The 19,323-nt window shown below is 47.2% G+C and overlaps 1 protein-coding gene and 1 long non-coding RNA gene across 5 annotated transcripts in view; one reads left to right on the top strand and one right to left on the bottom strand.

Annotated features, from left to right (window-relative positions):
* Window positions 1-11,188: 11,188 nt before the first annotated feature.
* tcf7l1b (transcription factor 7 like 1b) overlaps window positions 11,189-19,323 on the top strand; it is a 28,321-nt gene continuing 20,186 nt past the window's right edge. For 2 of the 4 annotated variants that reach the window (XM_029160868.3, XM_029160867.3), the window contains exons 1-3: window positions 11,189-12,195; window positions 12,318-12,390; window positions 12,485-12,612. In XM_029160868.3, coding sequence (XP_029016701.1) covers window positions 12,010-12,195; window positions 12,318-12,390; window positions 12,485-12,612 — 387 coding nt within the window. In that variant the 5' untranslated portion in view covers window positions 11,189-12,009. The remainder of the gene's footprint in view (window positions 12,196-12,317; window positions 12,391-12,484; window positions 12,613-19,323) is intronic. The other 2 variants (XM_029160865.3, XM_029160866.3) reach the window with 2 other exon arrangements.
* Window positions 17,857-19,016, bottom strand: LOC129604521 (uncharacterized). The gene is made up of 3 exons (XR_008695464.1): window positions 18,767-19,016; window positions 18,516-18,601; window positions 17,857-18,417 (listed from the first exon to the last, which is right to left on the bottom strand). It is a non-coding gene; the product is annotated as an uncharacterized LOC129604521 (long non-coding RNA).

The raw sequence follows: 19,323 nt of genomic DNA, 5'->3' as shown, positions 1-19,323 counted from the left end.
GTAAAGTACAATGAACCCAAACGTTTGTATTAGATATAAATACTAAATAAAGAAAAAGACTATAGAATTGTTCATTCAATACTCAATCATTGTGAAGACATATTCATCTGAGTCAGCTGCATGCTCTGGTTTCTGCACTGCCTTGTCTTGAAAAGCGTCATGAGCTTTCCTTTATATGTCTTAAACAAGAGTGAAAAAAGAGCTCTCATTATTTTAGTGGGTATGTATGAATGGGCAGCAGTGTTCATTCTCTTAAATGGCTGATTCAGTGTCAGGTTGAGCATCCTATCGTCAATGTGACACTGAGAGGGACCATTTTCCTTTGCAAAGCTGAAGATTCCTTCAGATAATATCTTATTGTTTGCTCATCTCTGTGCTCTCAATGACCTGCCTGTCCTCAGGGCCTGCCTGTAATCAGATTCAGCCAGCAGCAGAGGTAGCAGTTTGGGTCTTGTGAAGCAGGGGCCTTGTGTTCTGAGTTTGTCTACTTGGAGAGGCCATTTATCAGCATGAGGTTTTCAGACACAGGCAAGCCCACACTTTGTTGGCTGAAGCTTCAGTTCACATAGTCTCCCACAGTGACCCTACTGTAGTTTCCTCTGAAATCTCAAATCACATTGATTTGCTCGCTACTGTGTACTTTAAACCCGCAGAGACTCTAGCAAGACTTCAATTACGTGGTGCACGCTACATTGTAAACATTCAAAGCAATAAACAAGACGTGTCTTTTTTTCGCCATATCACTAACCTGTATGGGGAATTTCCCACCTATACCCAGAAGTTGAGGTTTTAGTTACAGAACTGGTGCCCTAAGTTCCAAATTGATGTATGAGCCGAGGCGTGAACATGTCAGAACTGGGATGATATGGGTGGAGGTACGGTCTTAGCTGACCCGTCTCACGAGGAACATAGCCTATAGTGGTGTTATTTGAAACCGTGAGCTGAGCAGAATGCAGTGATCTGTCTTTAGGGCCACATGAATCACTGTTAGTAGTCGTTCCATTGTATACCAGAAAGCTTTCCACTTACCGTGACAATTATGCTAAAGCTGTGTCTGAGCTTTAGTATTTTCCTCTCGGTGGCACTTTTCCCATGGTCGCTATGACAAAGCACATATGTTAACTGTCATTATCAAAATTAACTTAAATGGGTCTTTGCTAATGTCTGAATTATCCAATAAAAAGGCAACCAATTAACGCTGAGCACAAACTGGGCTCACAGTCCCCAGAGGTGTTCTACCTTCCCTCAGTGTATTAGCTTTCTGAGGGCTCTCCTGCACAACAAAGATCCATTGTTCACACATACTAAGATATATTTGTTCACCCCTTGTATCAATGGTCTTGATTTGATTATACACTTAGGCAATATGTGCAAGCAGTGTTCATGTTTGCAGTGAAGTCAGCACTCTGCACAATCAAATAATTCTTGAGCTACGCAACTAAAAAAAAGGGGGTCATTATGCATGGAGCAATCAGTGTTTCATGGCTCATTTCCTCAGCTGTGATTTGATTTTACTTGTCAGTGTTAAGGTGGCCTTTGACCTGAAATAATTCCCCAAATGTTCCTTTAGCTTCTGTCAGTATCACTTTTAGTTTTACCTCTTAGATCGATGACTACTATCTTTTATATGTGCATTTTGTGACTTTTTCTGTTTTTAAACACAAGCTAGTGCATGGAATTCTTCGCTTGCAAGCTTTGCATCATGTGCTCATATAAACATTTATAGGTACAAGGACGGGCTTATTAAATGACATTATTTGCTTTAATGATGGCTGTAGAGAATTCTGCAGGATTTATTGGCCTAATTGCATAGTCAGTTATGGGATATGTCATTTACAAGCTGGGGTTCAGGCCCACATATATTACTTAACTTTAGTTTGTTTAGAGAAGAAACCTATTTAGAGAGAACTGTTTAGAAATGAAAATCATTTCTAACTTAGGTGTAAGTCTAACAAAGTCAGTTTTAAAGTGTTGTCATTCTATTTTAAAAGCCATTTTGCAGTTTAAACTAAAGCCTTAAGAGTTTAAGGCTTCAGACAATGTAATGATTTTAATGTGTGAAAAATATAAGTCAAAGAAAATGCTACTTAAGCACCCTCTGAGAATCAGCTATAATTTACTATTCAAATTTTTCATAAAATAATGCCACTAATCATAACTTTTATTGTAAAAGAGTCATGATTTAGGAATTCATCCTTCTCTAAGTTATTTATTGTTCTTTTTATAATTCTTTTCTGATGATGATGATTTAATGCCTCTCCTCAGAGAGGAAAAAAATGCATGAGATCACATCCAGTCCCGTGTCTATCACCCCTGATCCACCCTCATAAGATGTGCATCATGTGAAGCACACACACACACACACACACACACACACACACACACACACACACACACACACACACAGTCATAAAGCACCAGTAATCCTTTGGGGTTAAACACTTAAAAAGCAGTCCCCCAAGTCCTCTGTGTCTCAGAGTTGCACCACTATTCTGGCACAGTGATTGACAGGCTGGAAACTATTTTATTGTGCTGCTCTTGCAATGAGTAGTCCCTGGAGCGTAGGTAATAACTAGTCTAGAGTGTTGACTAATACATGCAGCGGTGACTCTCCATAATCAAATGTGTTCCAGCTGTTCGACTTGTGATGATAAATTCAGGTTTTCCCAGTTTGCTGGGCTTCCTTGGGAGACAAAGAAGGGATTTCCTCTGAAAGACACAGGCAGTGGCAGCACCAACAAACGGCCTGGTTCTGTTATCAAATAGAAAGTCCGACTAAATATAAACTTATCACGTGCAGCTTGAAACTGTGCAGAAATTGTCATGCAATGATATAAAGAATAAATACTGATAAAAGAAGCAAGTAATCTAAAAATGTTTTCTTTTAGGAGCAGTATTGGGCAACACACGCACACATGCACACGCACATACACACACACATGCGTGCGTGCTGCACCCTTTATTGTGGAGGCATGGGAGAACTGTTGCTACATCAGTGGTATTAAAAGAACCACCTGTTGTCTGACAGGATTTTGCTGTGCAGAGGTGTGCAACTAGTGTGTGTGTGTGTGTGTGTGTGTGTGTGTGTGTGTGTGTGTGTGTGTGTGTGTGTGTGTGTGTGTGTGTGTGTGTGTGTGTGTGTGAGAGTAAGTGACTGGGACGTGGAGGGGCTGTCCATCCTGCTGCACAATAAACAGTTTGTTTCCCAGGAGCACCCCTCATGTTCCTGTTGTTGGTTCCATCGCTGCTCACTGGGAAACGTCCTGGCCCCTATTGTCCGCGAGGTCAGGGGTCACAGGATGCTCCTAAAGGCCCAAAAGGGGAGGTAAGAGGTTGGATGGTGAGCCATGATAAAGAGCTACACAACCCCCACCCCTCATCCCATTATTTATTAGAAACATTAAATTTGGTTCTTCCTCCCCTCCCTCATTTGAGCGTCTTTCATTTAAAAGCCCAGTGATTATTAAGAGTCTCAGGAAATTAAATCAGGGTAATGTTCTGACCCACTATTTCATATTGAACATCCTGATTGGCTCCGCTAAGCTACATGTGTAGTGCTCTGTTCCTTGAGTGCGTTCTTTGCATATCTTTAATGGAAGATGTAGTCCACAAGTTTTCCCATGCAAAAAAAAAGGAAATTGAATCTAAGCAGCTACCAGAGGCTAAGGCGTATCATTAAAGGACAGCACAGTCAAGAAAGGAGCAGTTGTGGTACCAGTTTCACCACACAAACCTTATACATGAAGCACAACTGGCGCTTTGACACCAGCTCACACTATGGAGTCGACGTATTTTTCTGATTGCGGTGACCTTTTAAATAGAAAATCGCATAAATGCTGCTTTTTGCCACATGATTAAGCATCATCTCTGAGCAGCATGTTTCTGATGTACACAGACTGACAGTGGCTGATTTGTACATCAAGTATTGGTTTACAACAGTCTTGTGTTTTATTGCACTAGAGCTATAGAGCCACAGTCTGTCCTGTGTGTGCCCCGGTGCCAGACGTTCGCAGTGAAATATTTATCACCCGCAGGTTTGAACGTTGCATTTCAGTGACTTTAGTCCCATTTGGTTCATAGACGAGCAAAGAGGCATGTGAAAAGTTTGCACCTTAGAAATATCACCCTCCTGTTACACAGAGACACAGAATAGATCTACTAGAGTAAAACTCCTGCGGTAAATCTTACATTCCAGCGCTGTATAATTGCGGTTTTCATTATTTTTTGCCGTGGCACTGAATATGTGTGAAGACATGCCGTGTCTGTTGTAAGACGAGACGTCAGCGAAGGTGAGACGAGAGACAATGGGCGCTGCACACGGCCATTCAACCACAGGCCATTATGAATATAATACTCGTAGTTTGAGTTACATGTTATGAATCTTCCTCGAAGCCTGACCCTCACCTCGCCGTGCCCCGTCATATCGGGTTAGGAGCGCTCCGCGGCATCGGGAACCTGACAGCTGGAAACGCTTGGAGACTTTCTGGAGAGTTTGTTTTCGGAGCGCTCCGCGGGGGGCGGCGGAGGGACACGTGCAGGTCCGCCTGCGGCCAGTGGGGCCTTGCTGTGAGTGGTATCAGATTGAGAATCTCCAGTGCTGCGTGTTGGGCTGGTTCTGGTGTGACGGGCGGAGCTGAGCCGCCTCGCCGCTCCAGTAATGTGTCACTACCTGAGTTAATTAGACTCCTCTGTGTTCTCAGCACTTTGACCTGTTGAGGAGTAATTTCCTGGCCTGTTGCGTTTCCAACTCTGCAACCGGGGTTCTGGTGCAATTTGCGTTCTCCCTTCCCAGCCCCTCTCAGATGGCGGGGTGCTTTTCCTTTCTTTATGACCAAATAAATCTGACTGGTGCCAAAGGGGGGTGGGGGGTGGAGGGGGGCTGCAGGATTAAAATTCCCCTTTCGCTGTCTTGAGGAGCCCAGCTGCACTGCACCGTTTGGTTTCCGCGGCGCGGAGCAGCTGCAGAGTTGAGCAGTGAGTGTGGAGTGTGGTGAGGTGGGTCGAAGCAAGAACAGAGGGGTTTCTACTGGCGTGCACCTTTCTGTTCAGAGGGACAGTTGTTGAGTGGCATTAGAAAAGATCAACAGTCTGGTTAAATGTACGAGTGGGGCTCCAAGCTGATTCGCTTACATTGGCTTTACACTTCTTTCTCACCACTTCATTGTCTTTTCTCTCCACAGTACAGTACTAGCTGTTCCTACTGTGTGACGATGAAGCAGATGAGCATCACTAGATGCGCCTCTTGCCCAAACACAAAGAAAGATAAGAACTAAACATGGTCTAAACACGCAGGAAACGCTACAGAACAACATGTACGCTGGCTTAGTTGGTGCAGTTGCCTAATACGCGCGTACGCACGCACGCACACACACACACACACACACACACACACACACACACACACACACACACACACACACACACGCAGAAGGAATGAGCCGCGGACAGACAGAGGTATTGATGTACCCAGAGATAACACAGCCAGAAATGTGGTGCAGCAGGTAAAACGTGTGTCTGGGCTGCGGTGCCAGTCAGGTGATCCTCTCCATGCGCCGCCTGAATGCAGGCGAGTGACCTGCGTGTGTGTGTGTGTGTATGTGTGTGATGGCTGAAGGTGAGCACTTATTACCTGCCGTGACCTTGACGACAGCTTTGCCACAGGAACAGGAACATGACGCTGGCTTTTTGCTAATTATACAACAAATCGGTGCCTTTTTAGATGATTGCACGCACGGTCCTCCGCAGCCAAATCAGTTTGCAGCACTCAAGAGTTAAGGTACATGTGACCAGCATGTTAAAAACATTGCCAGAACATCCATTTACTATAATTTCTATGCATCACTGTTGAAGCCTGTGCATTACTAGCATGATTTAAAGTACCAAGAAAATGCATTTTCCACAGACACTATTTTTTCTCCTAGAGCCTAGAAGTAGAAACTATCCATATGCCTCAATTAAAGAACCCCAACACATTTTATAACAATAATTTTTATATAATTATATATAAGTCACTGACAAGTAGCTGATTTGTTCGACATAATCATTAACAGTTTCCTGCTCATCCGGTTTATGAAAAGTTGCTCTACTACAAACTACAAACAACTATATTCAATATTCAACATTCTAGCATTTATCCATCATTTACGCATATAGACGCTCAGAGCAAAAAAACAGCTGTAGACGTTCAGGTGTGAGGCCACCAGCAGCAGAGGTTTGCGCAGTAATTCTATGGAAGAATGATTTATGCACCAACAAATAAAGATGATGGATCCCAGACCATGTACATTACTGACAGACCGCATGCTGGACATGGTCTTAGCATAGCATTTGAATGGCATCAAAAAGACAAAACTTATAATAAGCAATCCATGTGAAAAATAAAAGAGCTCGTGGACTGGGAATAACTTTATCTTCTCCTGTGGATACGCAGAGAAAAAACCCAGTAAGGATGCTAAAAATATGCAAAAGATTTGTGGTGTAGTTTCCCAAGGCCAGAGAAAGGAAATAGACTGACAGTTTCTCCCTGACCCTTTTACTGCCCCCCTGTAACCTCCTAACAACCCCCACGGGGGATCCTGTCTCTATGTGTAAAACAGACAGTCAAAAAGCATCCTGGAAACTGGAGCCGCGAAAAACAAGGGGACGCGAGGAAGTCCAATAAGCCTGTATGTAGAAGGCTCAGTCGGGAGATAATCTGGAGGCCACACAGACCAGGCGCCGAGCCCATAGAGCCTAAAAGCTTCGTGGCGCAACTGAGCAGCGTGGTCATTGTTGTCTTTGGAAAGAAAGCAACTTCACTGAGACCAATGGTGTGAAAGCCACCTCTCTTCTTGAGTGCCTGCTCCAGACTCCGTTGTTGACATACAGGGCAGGTGCAGCTGCTCCGTACAACTGAATCGAGTAGAAGCCCAACAATGCGCACACAAACAAACACACACACACACACACACACACACACACACACACACACACACACACACACACACACACACACACACACACACACACACACACACACAGCTTGGATGTCACAAGACAGGGTTATGTGGACTAAGACAAATCTACCATTTTCTTTAATATCTTTGCAACAATCAGTGAGGCACTGCTGAGTTAACACAGGGTCCACACAGAGGAAAACAATGGCTGGATTCTTCTGGCTTGAAGATGGCTATGGGAAATGGCAGGGATGCCAGAGCTGATAAGTGACCAAGGGGCTCAAGTTACTTCCAGCTGTCGGCAGCCGCGCATGCCTCGGCGGAACGTATAGTTCACGCATAATGCGAACCATTTCATTTGCGTAATGCTCATAAAAATCTGGCGGACGTTTTAAATAAAGTCAACAGCCTCTGACTTGAGAAAGGGTTTACATCACAGGAAAGAATCTCCAGGCCCTCGGAGGAGCGGCGCAACATGTCCTCAGCTGAGAAAATACAGACGGTTGAATGCTTTGACCTTGAGAGTAATAATGTTAACTGGATCAATAAAACCTGGCAAAAACAGAACGCAGCATCTGGAAGCAGTCTGACTCAGGGTTTGTGGACAATTATGGCAGTTACAGAGCTGTACGTTGTAAACAGGGTCCAGGAGGACCTGTTGGCATTGTCGAGCGCGACTGTTTCTCCCACAGACCGTAAAAGCTTTCCATATAGACACAGTGAAATAAAGGCTGCATTTGTTTTCGCTGCGATTAAAATGACGCGGAATTAAATCGAGCCCGTAAAAACTTAATACGGGCTGTGTTTTCGCGCCGTAAACCGAGTTGGGCTGAAAAAGAAAAAAAAAAAATATATATATAAAACCTAGAGCCACACTGCATTAGCATCACCTCAATACCAGCGAGGGCCTCTTCCTGTCCATTTGGAAAATATAAGTACATTCTGAAGCTGCTGTTCACTCCAAAAGGAGAGTGCTTTTGGCAGGCTTTGAAGTTCTCAGAAATAATGCTCCTTAAAAGCATCCTCTGCAATACAGGAAAACAGGAACATGTATTTCAGGCGAGAGGCGTGAGCAAGCACCTCATAGCAACCATGTAAATCCGCGCTGGAGGACTGGGGACGTGTTTGATGTCTTTGTAGTCTCATCGTGTTTTATCCTTTGCACGAGCAGGATTTATTCAGTCGTTCCTTCGCTTATGTGTTTAGGACGGAGCTGCGTTCAGTCCCTCCGTACGTCGCTGGAATGAACGCTTCCAAAGTGATCGCGTGGAGATGAACGCGATCAGCGCTCATTCCGTGAAAGTGTAATGATTAAGTGTTTTATTTTCTGGAGCCGGGCTGAATTCTAACCTCCTTCTCTGGAGAGGAGTGAGTGCGGAGCGAAAGGAGAAAGGCAGGAATAACAGTTTGCACCAGTCTTTTATTTTCCTGTCTATGCACAGTTTAGTGTTTCAGTTACACCCTGTAGGCAGTAAAAGCTGTCATCTAATCATATCCTCACTCAGTCTTAAATGCCATCTACGCCCATACCAGCCTGGAAAGGGGACCTTTCTGTGGATTAAAACGGATATGAGGTTATTTTTGCGAGATCCATGATTGCACGAGGCACTCCCATCCAGACGCAGAGCGATGACTGAGGAGGTGAGCTAATATACAGTAGTACAGTGGTGAGATAATCTCCGGTGGATCCTGGCCTTCGCTCGGAGAGATGAACGTTGTGTTTTGGTTCTTTGGAGCGATGTGAGCGAGACTGTTGGCGAATGCTTGGTCGTTGTTTAATCAGGTCAGATCAAGTAAAGGGCAGAGATCTGCTTTAAACCTGCGACTTGAAACACTGAAACATAAAATCTGTACAATCCAAATGCAGTTTTTCATATGAGCTCTTTAATTTAATTGAGGAGCATGATTCAGGCAACGCGTGGTGCAGCGGCAGCTCACTGTGTGAGAACGGCACCAAAGCTGGAACCGCGAGGCGCAAATGAATGATGAATTAGGCACCACTTTGGTGGGGAACTGATCGGCGGCTGGCTGGCAAACCATGAAAGCGTGACCTTGGAATCCAGCTCTCCATTCGTCCGTTCTCTTCCAGACAAACGCGCGCCGTGACGGCCGACTCCGACGACCGGGAGCAACGCGCACGTGCGCATCAACACATACTGGCGCTCCCTCTCCCCGTTTTAGTGAGGCGGGGGGTGTGGGCGGGGGGCGGGGGGTGGGGGGTGAACACAGGCACGTACGACAAGCCAGAGTTGAGGGAGCAACTTCAAAGTAAGGCAGATGCAGGGACAGCACCCACTGAATAAATTTTCTGGCCACCAGTCGATCTGCCCCCGGGCTAAGATTGTGGCTGTTCGCATCTCTCCTGACCCCCTCATCAGCGCCGGGTCGAAGCCAATCCTGCTCCGGCAGGGCGGCCGCGCCGAGACGGAATAGGCTAATGCATTAAGGAGATAAACCCCACTTTAAATGTTGGAGGTGTTTAAAAAATCATTGCCATCAAATATTTAACTGTCAGATTATCCAAAAAGCAAATCAACACAAAACACACACACGCACGCACATGCACGCAGTCAAGAGTAAATACACTGTGCTGTAATGATGATGTTTAACAGGCAGAACCATTTATTATCCGCTCAGCAACGGTTTGTAGCGATGTGCAGCTTTCGCGTTCTCGTTTCGGATCTAAACGCGCTTTATTCCTCACACCGGTGTTATGTCTCACTGCGCTGCCACAGCAGCCTGCTTACCGCATGCCGCTGGTGCGTAATAGCACGCTGCTGAAACTTGTGTGTGTGTGAGAAGTGTCAGCATCGAGGGGACGCGCCACCTCGGTGACTGCTCATGCGTGTCGTTATTATTTCATCTGTGGCGAGTTGTGTTAATATTTGATTGTCTTTATTAATCATTCATCAGAGCTATAGTGTGTAAGCAGGGAGTTATTGTAATTACACCTGCTGGGACCTACACAGTCCATTACAAATCTGACTCGTGATGGGTCTGGAAAAAATGCTCGGCTTTTGTTTGCTTTTCTGTGAGAATAAAATACATTTGGAGAAAATGAACAGTGTGGGCATCGCTCGGAACACGCGCTCCCTCACATTCTCTGCATACTGTCGTCATTAAAACAAAGATGTGTAGCCCTGAGGGCAAATATTCACCTGTGCATATGCATGCCAGTGCAAAACCTGTGCGTCTGTGTGTTCAGCAAACCCACCGTCTATCGCTAGTTCATAGGCGACGTATGCAACAACAGCATGCGCTGCTTTTAACTGGAGACAAACACACACACGGACACATGCACACACACAAACACCCAGGAGGAGTGGAGATCTAATGAGGCCCGTGGAGACACTGCCGGATTGTCAGTCAACCCTCAGCTTGCTGACACGCAGTCGACAGCATCAATGACTTCTTTTCTCAAACAGGGGAAGCCTGTCGAATTGCATCACGAGCAAAGGAAAGTCAGAGGTCCACTGGATTTAGACTGAGACCGTCATATGTGGAGGCTAATGGAGTTTGGAAATGTTCTCCGACAGGGGCAAACTTAACTTATTTTACGCTGGGAAAAACTTTGCGACAGGGCTACAGATGCTGTCGTCCGCGCATTCAAATACACATCTCCAAGTCACGATTAAGATTTATGAGCCCGTCTCTCCACAGGAACCAAAAAAAAGTTGTAACCACTTCCCTTTGGTCTTCCAACAGTACAAAACGGGCCTCCAATCTTGTTCCTCAAATCAACAATGGTAGCATGTAGCCGACACACTAACACACACACACACACACACACACACACACACACACACACACACACACACACACACACACACACACACACACACACAGACGTGAGGCAGGCGTGTTCTCTCACTCATGCCCATAGTTGTGGCCACCCTGCTTATCCATGTGTTATTATTTCAGGACGCACAGACGTGTAATTTATGTGGCGGTGCGTAATTATAACTTTCTTACTATAAGCGTGTTCAGTCATTTTCACACAAACAGAGACTGTGCTGTTAATAATAATAATAATAATAATAATAATGATAATAATGATAATAATAATAATAATAATAATAATAATAATAATAATAATAATAATAATAATAATAATAATAATAATAATAATACTGTCCTTTCTGTGTTTCTACCTAACAGCCTCGCTTTATTGACGACATCTCGCCTCATTGTTGTTGTGTGGCTGTACATTGGTGGCTTGAGGGTTAAGAATAGCTGATCTACATAGAGCTGAATGAAGTGTCGGTTTTCAGCGCAAACTCCTCCTCTACGGACGAGCGACGCTTTTCTTCCACTTGAACAAGCAAGTAGTTTTCAGGGCGCATTCCCCGGCAGCAATGTGGAGGGAGCGAGCGGCCGCGTCCAGCTGAGCCTTTTACTTTTCGCACGGGCTTTTATTCGCGTTATCGCTTCGTAAACTTTGCGGGCTCCGTCTGTTTTTTTTTTTTTTTATAGACAAAACCACGAAGCGACGGTTTCAACTTCTGCGGGGGGGGAAGCAGGCGAGTCAGAAGTGAGGCGAAGTGCAGCCTGACCGTCTCGTGTTTTTCCTGCGTTTTCGAAAAAAAAAAAAACAACAAGAAAAACTCGCGTGTTTTCTTACGCATGGATACTGGGAGGTGAAATCGGACATGATTCCGCCGCTGAAATAGCCTCTCGGTCGCTCGGACTGCAGTCTTGGTGGGATCTGAGGAGACGACTCCGATTCCTCAGCAGCGCGACAGGGAGACGCGCGGGGGCCACAAGTTGTCCACGAGCGAAGCGGGCGAAACTTTGCCAAGTTGCTGCGCATCCGGTCACCGACGCCCGACATTCACGCGCATTTCTCCTCGCAGCGAGCGTGTCGCAACTTTACTGTGGATTATTGCCTGTTGCAAAACGCGCCATGGACCGCGGGATCGCGTTCAGAGGATGAAACGGGAGTTTTGAAACATGAACACTTTCCTGTAGTTAGTTTTGCTGCTCGAGCGACTCGTTCGGACTACTCTCATCAGATAAGTCGACTGTTCGCGTGCTTTTATTTCCCCTCGACGCCACATCCACTCGCTCCGCGAAAATGCCACAGCTGAACGGGGGCGGCGGGGACGATTTGGGGGCCAACGATGAGATGATCCCGTTTAAAGACGAGGGGGAGCAGGAGGAGAAGATCTCCGAAAACGTCTCGGCGGAGCGGGACCTGGACGACGTGAAGTCGTCCCTGGTGAACGAGTCGGAAAACAACAGCAGCTCGTCGGACTCGGAGGTAAGGACGCGTTTGCACATGGCGAGCGCCCGCGCGCGAGCGCGGCGGCCGTTCGAAGGCGGCGAAAGTTTCAACAGTTTTCTTCCCCCTCCGTGTGTGCGTTTCCCCCTCCTCTTTGTCAGCAAGCGGAGAGGCGCCCCCAAACCAGAGCCGACTCGGAGAGTTACGAGAAGGCGAGAGACTACTTCAGCGAAGGTACGCGGCGCGAAGGCGCCCGTGAGTTCGCCCGCGTGGCCCCCCCGTCGGGCGTCTGTGTCACCGTGTGTCTGACTGTGCGTTGTCCCCGCAGCGCTGAGGAGGCAGCAAGATGGAGGCCTCTTCAAGAGCCCCCGCTACCCGGGCTACCCGTTCCTCATGATCCCGGACCTCACCAACTCCTACCTGTCCAACGGCTCGCTGTCGCCCAGCGCGCGCACGGTAAGTGTCCCCGTAAACGCGCGTCCGTCGCCTTCGCTTCGTCGGCCGTGCGTAAAAGTTCCCCGTGCGCGGCCCCAGCGCCATATTCCCTCCGAGTGGCCTCTCAAGGAGCACTAACTACTTCTTTGTTCTTTTTTGGGGGGATATAAATTTCTCCCTGACACACACGCCCTCATCAGGAGTCACTTTTGGCAACTTCTCCTTCGGCTCAAAGTTCACACACTTTAGTCATGCTTTGTTATTTTGAATGATTTATGCGTGTTCCTTCAGAAAAACCAAAGCTCTGCACTGGTCTCACCGGCTTGTCAGTATTTGTTTTAAAGCAGCCTTGACTTAGGCTTGTTTTGTTGTTTGTCCTAATTACAGAATCACACTCTGCAGCTCAGGCGGTACGAAAACTCCAATGTGTTGCAAGATATTTGTTCAGCTTCGTCCAGATGGAGACGTGTTGCCTGCTTGGTGTACTTTAATAGTATTTGTGAGGGTTTTTTTTTTAGACTATAGTAACGACAACAATGTAGTACCTCCTTTTGACACACATGGGAGGTATTTCGCTGCAGTGTCCGTGACAGCCGTTGCCCAGAGACTCTCGAAGTCTAGATAAGGGTGACAAGTCTGAAGTGAGTGTTGTTGATGTGCACTTTGCAATGATTCACTCACTTGTTGCGTCACGCCAGCGTGTGCACGGAGCCTTGAACGACTTTTAAGTGTTTCTATGATCAGCCTTTGTAATCGAGTTGTTGGCCGCTGTTGTGTTTTGGCTTCATCTCATATAAATGGACGCCATCGTTGGAAAGCTCTGTGTTGTGTGGGGCCCATGCAACGAAACCAGCAGCGTTCGGGGTGGTAACCTGTGAGATGCTATACAAATGGAGGGCTATGCAAACTTCCTTGGAATAATCTCGGCTGGGGAGCTTGTGTTCATCCCAACGCGTCCATCCCCCAATGCGTGTCCCCCCTCCCCAAAAAAACAAGTACTTTCATTAAGGCCTGGCAGGCATCTGACTGAAAAGACTCCATCTCCTCCCCCACCTCCCCCCTTTTCGCTGTCTTCTTTTCACGGTTCCAGGCCCACTCCCCTTGCCTCCATGTACCTTCCATTCAATTAGAAAGGCGTTAGTTGACCATTGTTATTCTGAGCAGTCTTGATGGCTTCATTGGAGGTCTCCATTGGGGCTCATTAACTAAATGGCTACTCTGCTCACACCGGGTGATACTTAACCGCCGAGTCTGTCTCGGTGGTTTGAGCCACCGGAGTTTCGTGCGAATTGTGTCATCGTTGCATTCTGTGCCGTGTTTTTGGCATTAAGGTGTAACTCCCAGTTAGTTCCGTAAGACGATGAAGCGATGGGCAGTCTGTTATTTAGTCTCTGCTCAGTTTCGACTTATGCTATTAGGTTTCTGACTTCCTTGTGGTTTTCCTTACAAAATACAGACGAAAATGACTTTTCATGGTGTTGGAGACGAAGTAACAAATACTGAAATACGATGTTGTAATCCTCCAAATCTGAAAAACCAGAATGAGGTCAATGGGGCAGAGTGAGCTGACTGTCAATCATCGACATGGAGGAAAACAAGCAGGCAGACAATAGCTGGCATACTTAAGGTCTCCATATTGCACCATGTTGGCTGAGTGTGACTGAAGGGAGCGTGATTGATGGGAGCTTCTACGCGACGACGTTTTAGGCTCAGACTCGGGAGCTCAGCCCGTGGATGATGCTCGATACGCTCAGATTTGCTGGGTGAAATTTACCAGTGCCCTTCACCCACGTCTGGCCAACAGCTTAGTCTGACTAATGAGCTCAACAGTTACATTTATCATGCATCATCAAGCTGTGGGATATGCTCATTGGCTCAGGAGATAAAATGTGCCCACAGTCTAACCTCGTTTATGTTCTTAACTATCTGGTCTTGAGATACAAACAATCCAGGCGCCTGAGTCTGTTTAGGATATTGTGTGTCTTCGGAAAGTGCTGCCGGCACATTCGTTTTATAAGTGTGGTGTGTGCGGTAAATTATGTCTCTTAAGCAGAACATGAGATTCATATCAGTGAACAGAACCCACAGCTTTATTTCGAGGTGGAGCGCTGCAGTTTTAAACTGTAGTATAGGGATGAATGTAAATATCTTTGCATATTTTTTTACATGAATCTCCCTCCGGTCGGATGCTTTAGAGCTCTTGTGCAACCAGATCGTTGTAATGCACATGTAACCCGTCGATATCGGCGTTTACAAGGGGCACGCCGCCGAAAAACAGATACGCAATGTTGCTCAAGACTCGTCATGCCGTGATTCCACTTCGCAACGTGCGACATGCTGGAGGATTTGAGGGCCTGAGCTTTTAAATTTGGATGTGGCAACCCTATCATGAGCAATGAGAGACAGGCCTACATGGGATCAGCACAGAGTTCCCCCGAGGGCCAAGCATAACTGATTTAAAGCCTGCTCGGAGCTGACATTCCGCTGTAATCCACCGAGAGCTGAGGAGGAGGTTTTATGTTTGCAGAGATGTTCCACCAGACTCCTGCCTGCTGTGGGGTGCAGGGGCCAGAGAGCTGTTATTCTCCCCCCACAGTCAGCCGGGCAAACGCGGCTCATTGTTTGCCCATTCACTGACGAGATTATCACCGCATTGTTTCCTGTTGTGACACAGCCACTGATTTAATTGGTGAGCGCTCGCTTTGCTCCGGTGCCACCTCCCGTCCGCTTCATCAGCACTTTTGCAGATAACTCTCCCAGTGCATCATCATCGTCACCAGTGAAGAGCGAAATGCCTCTTGTCCGCGAGAGGTGGCGAGTGAGCGAGAGCGAGGTTAGCCACTCAAATATATCTTCATCAAATAGGCAGCGGGACGCTGGAGCTGTGGAGCGCGATTGTTGAATAGAAACTAGTTGGAGATATGAATGGGGAGCTTGTATAAGCCCGGGCATGTCGGCGGTTACGATCGCATGCCTCCCTGGCTCCTTTTTCCTCCGTCCTCCGCTGCTTTTTGGGTGCTTAAAAATGTGCAGACAAAGAAAAGTCAACACAGACATTGTCTGGCCGAATAAAAGGGCCTCTCCCTGCATAAGCAAAGCCCGCTTGCGTGCGTGCGTCCTTTCATCAGGTGGCTCACCTTGCGCGGCGCTCGGGCGCGTGCGGCGCGTTCAGGTGAGGCCACAGAGGGAGCAGTGTTGCGGGGCTCGCGGACCTCCACCCCCCACCGTCGTGTCACGCAAATATTTTTTCAGCCCAGCGCTGCGTCAACACAACTCACATCTCGACCACGTTTAGGATTTGAAAGCCTTATTTTTTTTTCTTCAAAGGCAAACACGTCTACGCTAATTTAGTGGCTCCGTCCAATCAGAGGCGGATCGGCGGCGACCGCAGGAGTGCCGTCGCTGGCTGACTGCTCTCGCCTGGGGTGATTAACTTCCATAATTGCTTTGGATTAAGGAAATTCAATTAAAACCAGAAAAGAGTCGTTCTGAAATATTAAATTAGTCATGATTTAATTGGAGAAGGAAGGAGCGCGCTCTCGGATATAATTATGTTCATTTTGAAATGTTTTAGTTTATTACCTTCAAAGTGTGATGTATTTCACCAGCCGAACGTCTCAGCAGTTACTTTTATATTACACGGGGGTAATCAAGGTCAGCGCTACGCAAACCAGAGCCGTTTATAAGGCCTATTTTATTGCCATTCCGTCTTACAAACGCTCCACTTTACATGCCTTCACGTGTGTAAATCACTCACTGCGTAACCAACAAATCAGCAGATGTCATAACTTTTTATAATCTGTAGCTTTCGCAGCGTCACATAAAACGCCTGGTGCGGAGTTTTTACGGGAACACGCCGTTCGCCTTTCGTGCTCGTTCCTGCTCCCTAGCATCACTTGAATAGTAGCTGTGTGAAATGGTGTCAGCCCTGGTCTGTATCCTTCCCTCTTTGGTCTCTGTGGAAAGCGAGAGCTGGCGTCAATTCCTCCCACTACCCCTTCGCCTGCTAGTTCACTACCTAACCCGCCCGCCTGGCATTACGAATTCTGTTTATAGCGCTCTCTGGCTTCTCGAGCGCGGAGCCCATCAGGAGCATCTCAGCACCCTTAGAGGAAAGGATAACCAACATCTCCCCTCTCCAGCCTCAGACTCCCCATGTTCAGTGACATCAATGAATCCCTTTGATGTGCCAAGATGAATATGTGTGCGAATGTGTTTTTATCAATTTATGTGTTTTTCTCATTTGCTATGTTTTGGCTGTGTAGTTTGGCTCACTGTGAACTTGGAGCCTGAGCTGAGACCAGAGGCCGGAGGTGAACGCACCTGAGTTCGGTCCAAAATCTCAGCTTTTTTTTCCCCTTTCAGCTTTGAAACCGCTTTGCGATGTGTTGCTGACCGTGTCCGTCCAGCATCCCGACAACAAAAACGCTCGTGTTGTGGTGTTAGATCTTTAAGCGTTTCGGTGAACATCGCAGCTCCGGCTCTTTATGCGGTAAACTGCCGGTCGTGCCTGCGCATGTTCTGTCTCTGCCGTCGGAGATGATTTCTGCAGGGCTGAGTGATTAAGAGGAACCGAGGTTCAAGCCAACAAAATCAAAAGCTATCTCTCGAGCTCCTGAGCTGCTAATTATCAAGAAAGGGGAAAGAAAAGTTTCTGCCATGAACTGAAGCTCTGGGAAATGGAGGTGTGGGAGGTGGAGACATGTATCATGTGTCATGTGAATACCAGCTTAGTCATGTCTGTTCTGTGGTATTAACCTGGAGTCTGGTGCAGAGGGGGGCGGTTGCCGGGTATATGAGGGGGGGTGTGTCGACGATTTTGACCATGATTTGTCACTGTAGGATTTATTGAGCATTGAAATCCAATCACCAGCTGTCTGGAGTCTATTGACCAAACTAAACAAGTCATTTGAAAAGTGCAACTAATGATGATTTCCCCTGTATTTCAGGCAGCACATTTCATATTTAGCACAACCTTCTGTGCATTAACTTATGCTTTTATTGTTTTTAGTCCTTTCAGATCAGCTGGGAAGCGACTAAGTGCATGTGGCGCGTTCACTGCCGTAACCAGCAACTGTTTAGGTCGCATGAAGAAATGTTTTCCCTGTGTAATTGTACCTTAAACGCTTTACTCCATGCTAATAAAACGTGATTGTACAGCAGGAAGAGGAAGAAAAAGCTCTAAGCAGGGTTTCATCAGTCTGGTATTCCAAGCAGCTGTTTTCAGTTTAAGCTCTGCAGGCAGCAGGAGAGGGAGAGAGGGAGCAGGCAGGAGGAGAGATTGTTGATGAGATGTGGTGGTGGGAGCATAAACTGGGGCAGATACGGGTCCCGCTATTCCATCGCCTGTTATCCCGAGGTGGGCCGGCTTCCAGACCTTGAGGCACTCACTTATCTGAGGGATTCTGTCTCCCACTGAGCCCAGCTCCTCCACCGTAGACCGCAATGCCTCACCATTCCCTCACAGTCACAGACCAATCGGCGAGCGGCGGGGGGCAGATCAGATCATGCACGTAGCATCAGCGCTGGCAAGATTTGTGTCAGGCTCCGCTTCAGTTCACGTAACTCTCTCCGCCTGCACAGGGTCTGTTAAAGGCCATGTCATCCAGTATGCGCGTAGTATCAGTGAGCTTGTAGTGGTCATACTAAATTAAGCAGTGGATGGATATCCATTTGGGATGAGCTTAGTAGACTGTGAGCAGAGCAGCTGTTCTTCTTGTTGAAGTTGTAAATCAGCCGGGCTCCCGCCCGCTGCGCGGGTTCCTGCTTTGGCCCGGTCGGCGTGGCTCACGTCCCCCGACAAGCGCTTCAAGTGAATCACTGCACCTGCGAACACGCATGCCCTTAACTGGTGAGTTTGCATCGACGTGGCCGCTAACGATCCACACAAACTACACGGAAGCGTTCCAGATACTAAAACTTACAGCTGTGGGAGCGATGAGGCCGAGCTGTTGAGTCGGCACACGGGTCCGAGTCTGGTCGACTGCACCGGTTACACTCACGAAAGGCACTGGAAGTAAATTCAGACTTGTCCATAACATACATGAGCTTATCACTTATCTGGAAGCACATGTTAGTAGTTATGGTGGGATTCCCCTGCAGAAGGTCGTAGCTGGGTGAATACATGAGTAATGCACAGAAAGCAGCGTCCTTCATGATTCCATATACTCCTTACTTGTTTGCTAGTTGATCATCATACACATAGATGTCTCCCATGAGATCACGCCGCTTCCTCTAATATTGATAATAAGTTGACCTTCCCGTGCCCCTTGCCTCCCCTCCGAAACCAGTTCCACTTGTTAAAAAGTCGCAGTGCTCTGCAGAGCGTCAAATTTGATTAGATCTAAGCGAAGGCACAAGTCCTCTGAAATGTGTAGCCTCCTTATCTCGGCGGCAGACTTGTGGACCTTGTTAGAATAAACAGCTGAAACCTCTGACGGCCTGGTGTTCTCGCGCTGGTCTCGGCCACAGGATTTCCCCCTTTCCTGACCGTGTCTGCTCACTTTAAGGCGAAGCAGCGACGCTCTCGCTAGGTCACGAGCAATGGCTGCAGCTGAGAGACCTGCGCTGCTCAGACACAGGACACAGGACGGGTCACGGCAGGACTCCTGCGACGATCAGCCCGATTATGTTGCCTTGTTTGGAGATCCCATCATTTGATATACTCGTGTTGGTCTTTTAGTTTGGCCTCTGCGTGTAGCAGGGCTCCGCTGGCATAATCCCTCATCCATT

The sequence above is a fragment of the Betta splendens genome, chromosome 9, assembly GCF_900634795.4.
Source record: "Betta splendens chromosome 9, fBetSpl5.4, whole genome shotgun sequence".
Lineage (NCBI taxonomy): Eukaryota > Metazoa > Chordata > Actinopteri > Anabantiformes > Osphronemidae > Betta > Betta splendens.
The sequence above is the reverse complement of the archived record's forward strand: the minus strand, read 5'-3'. Positions and strand labels throughout refer to the sequence as shown.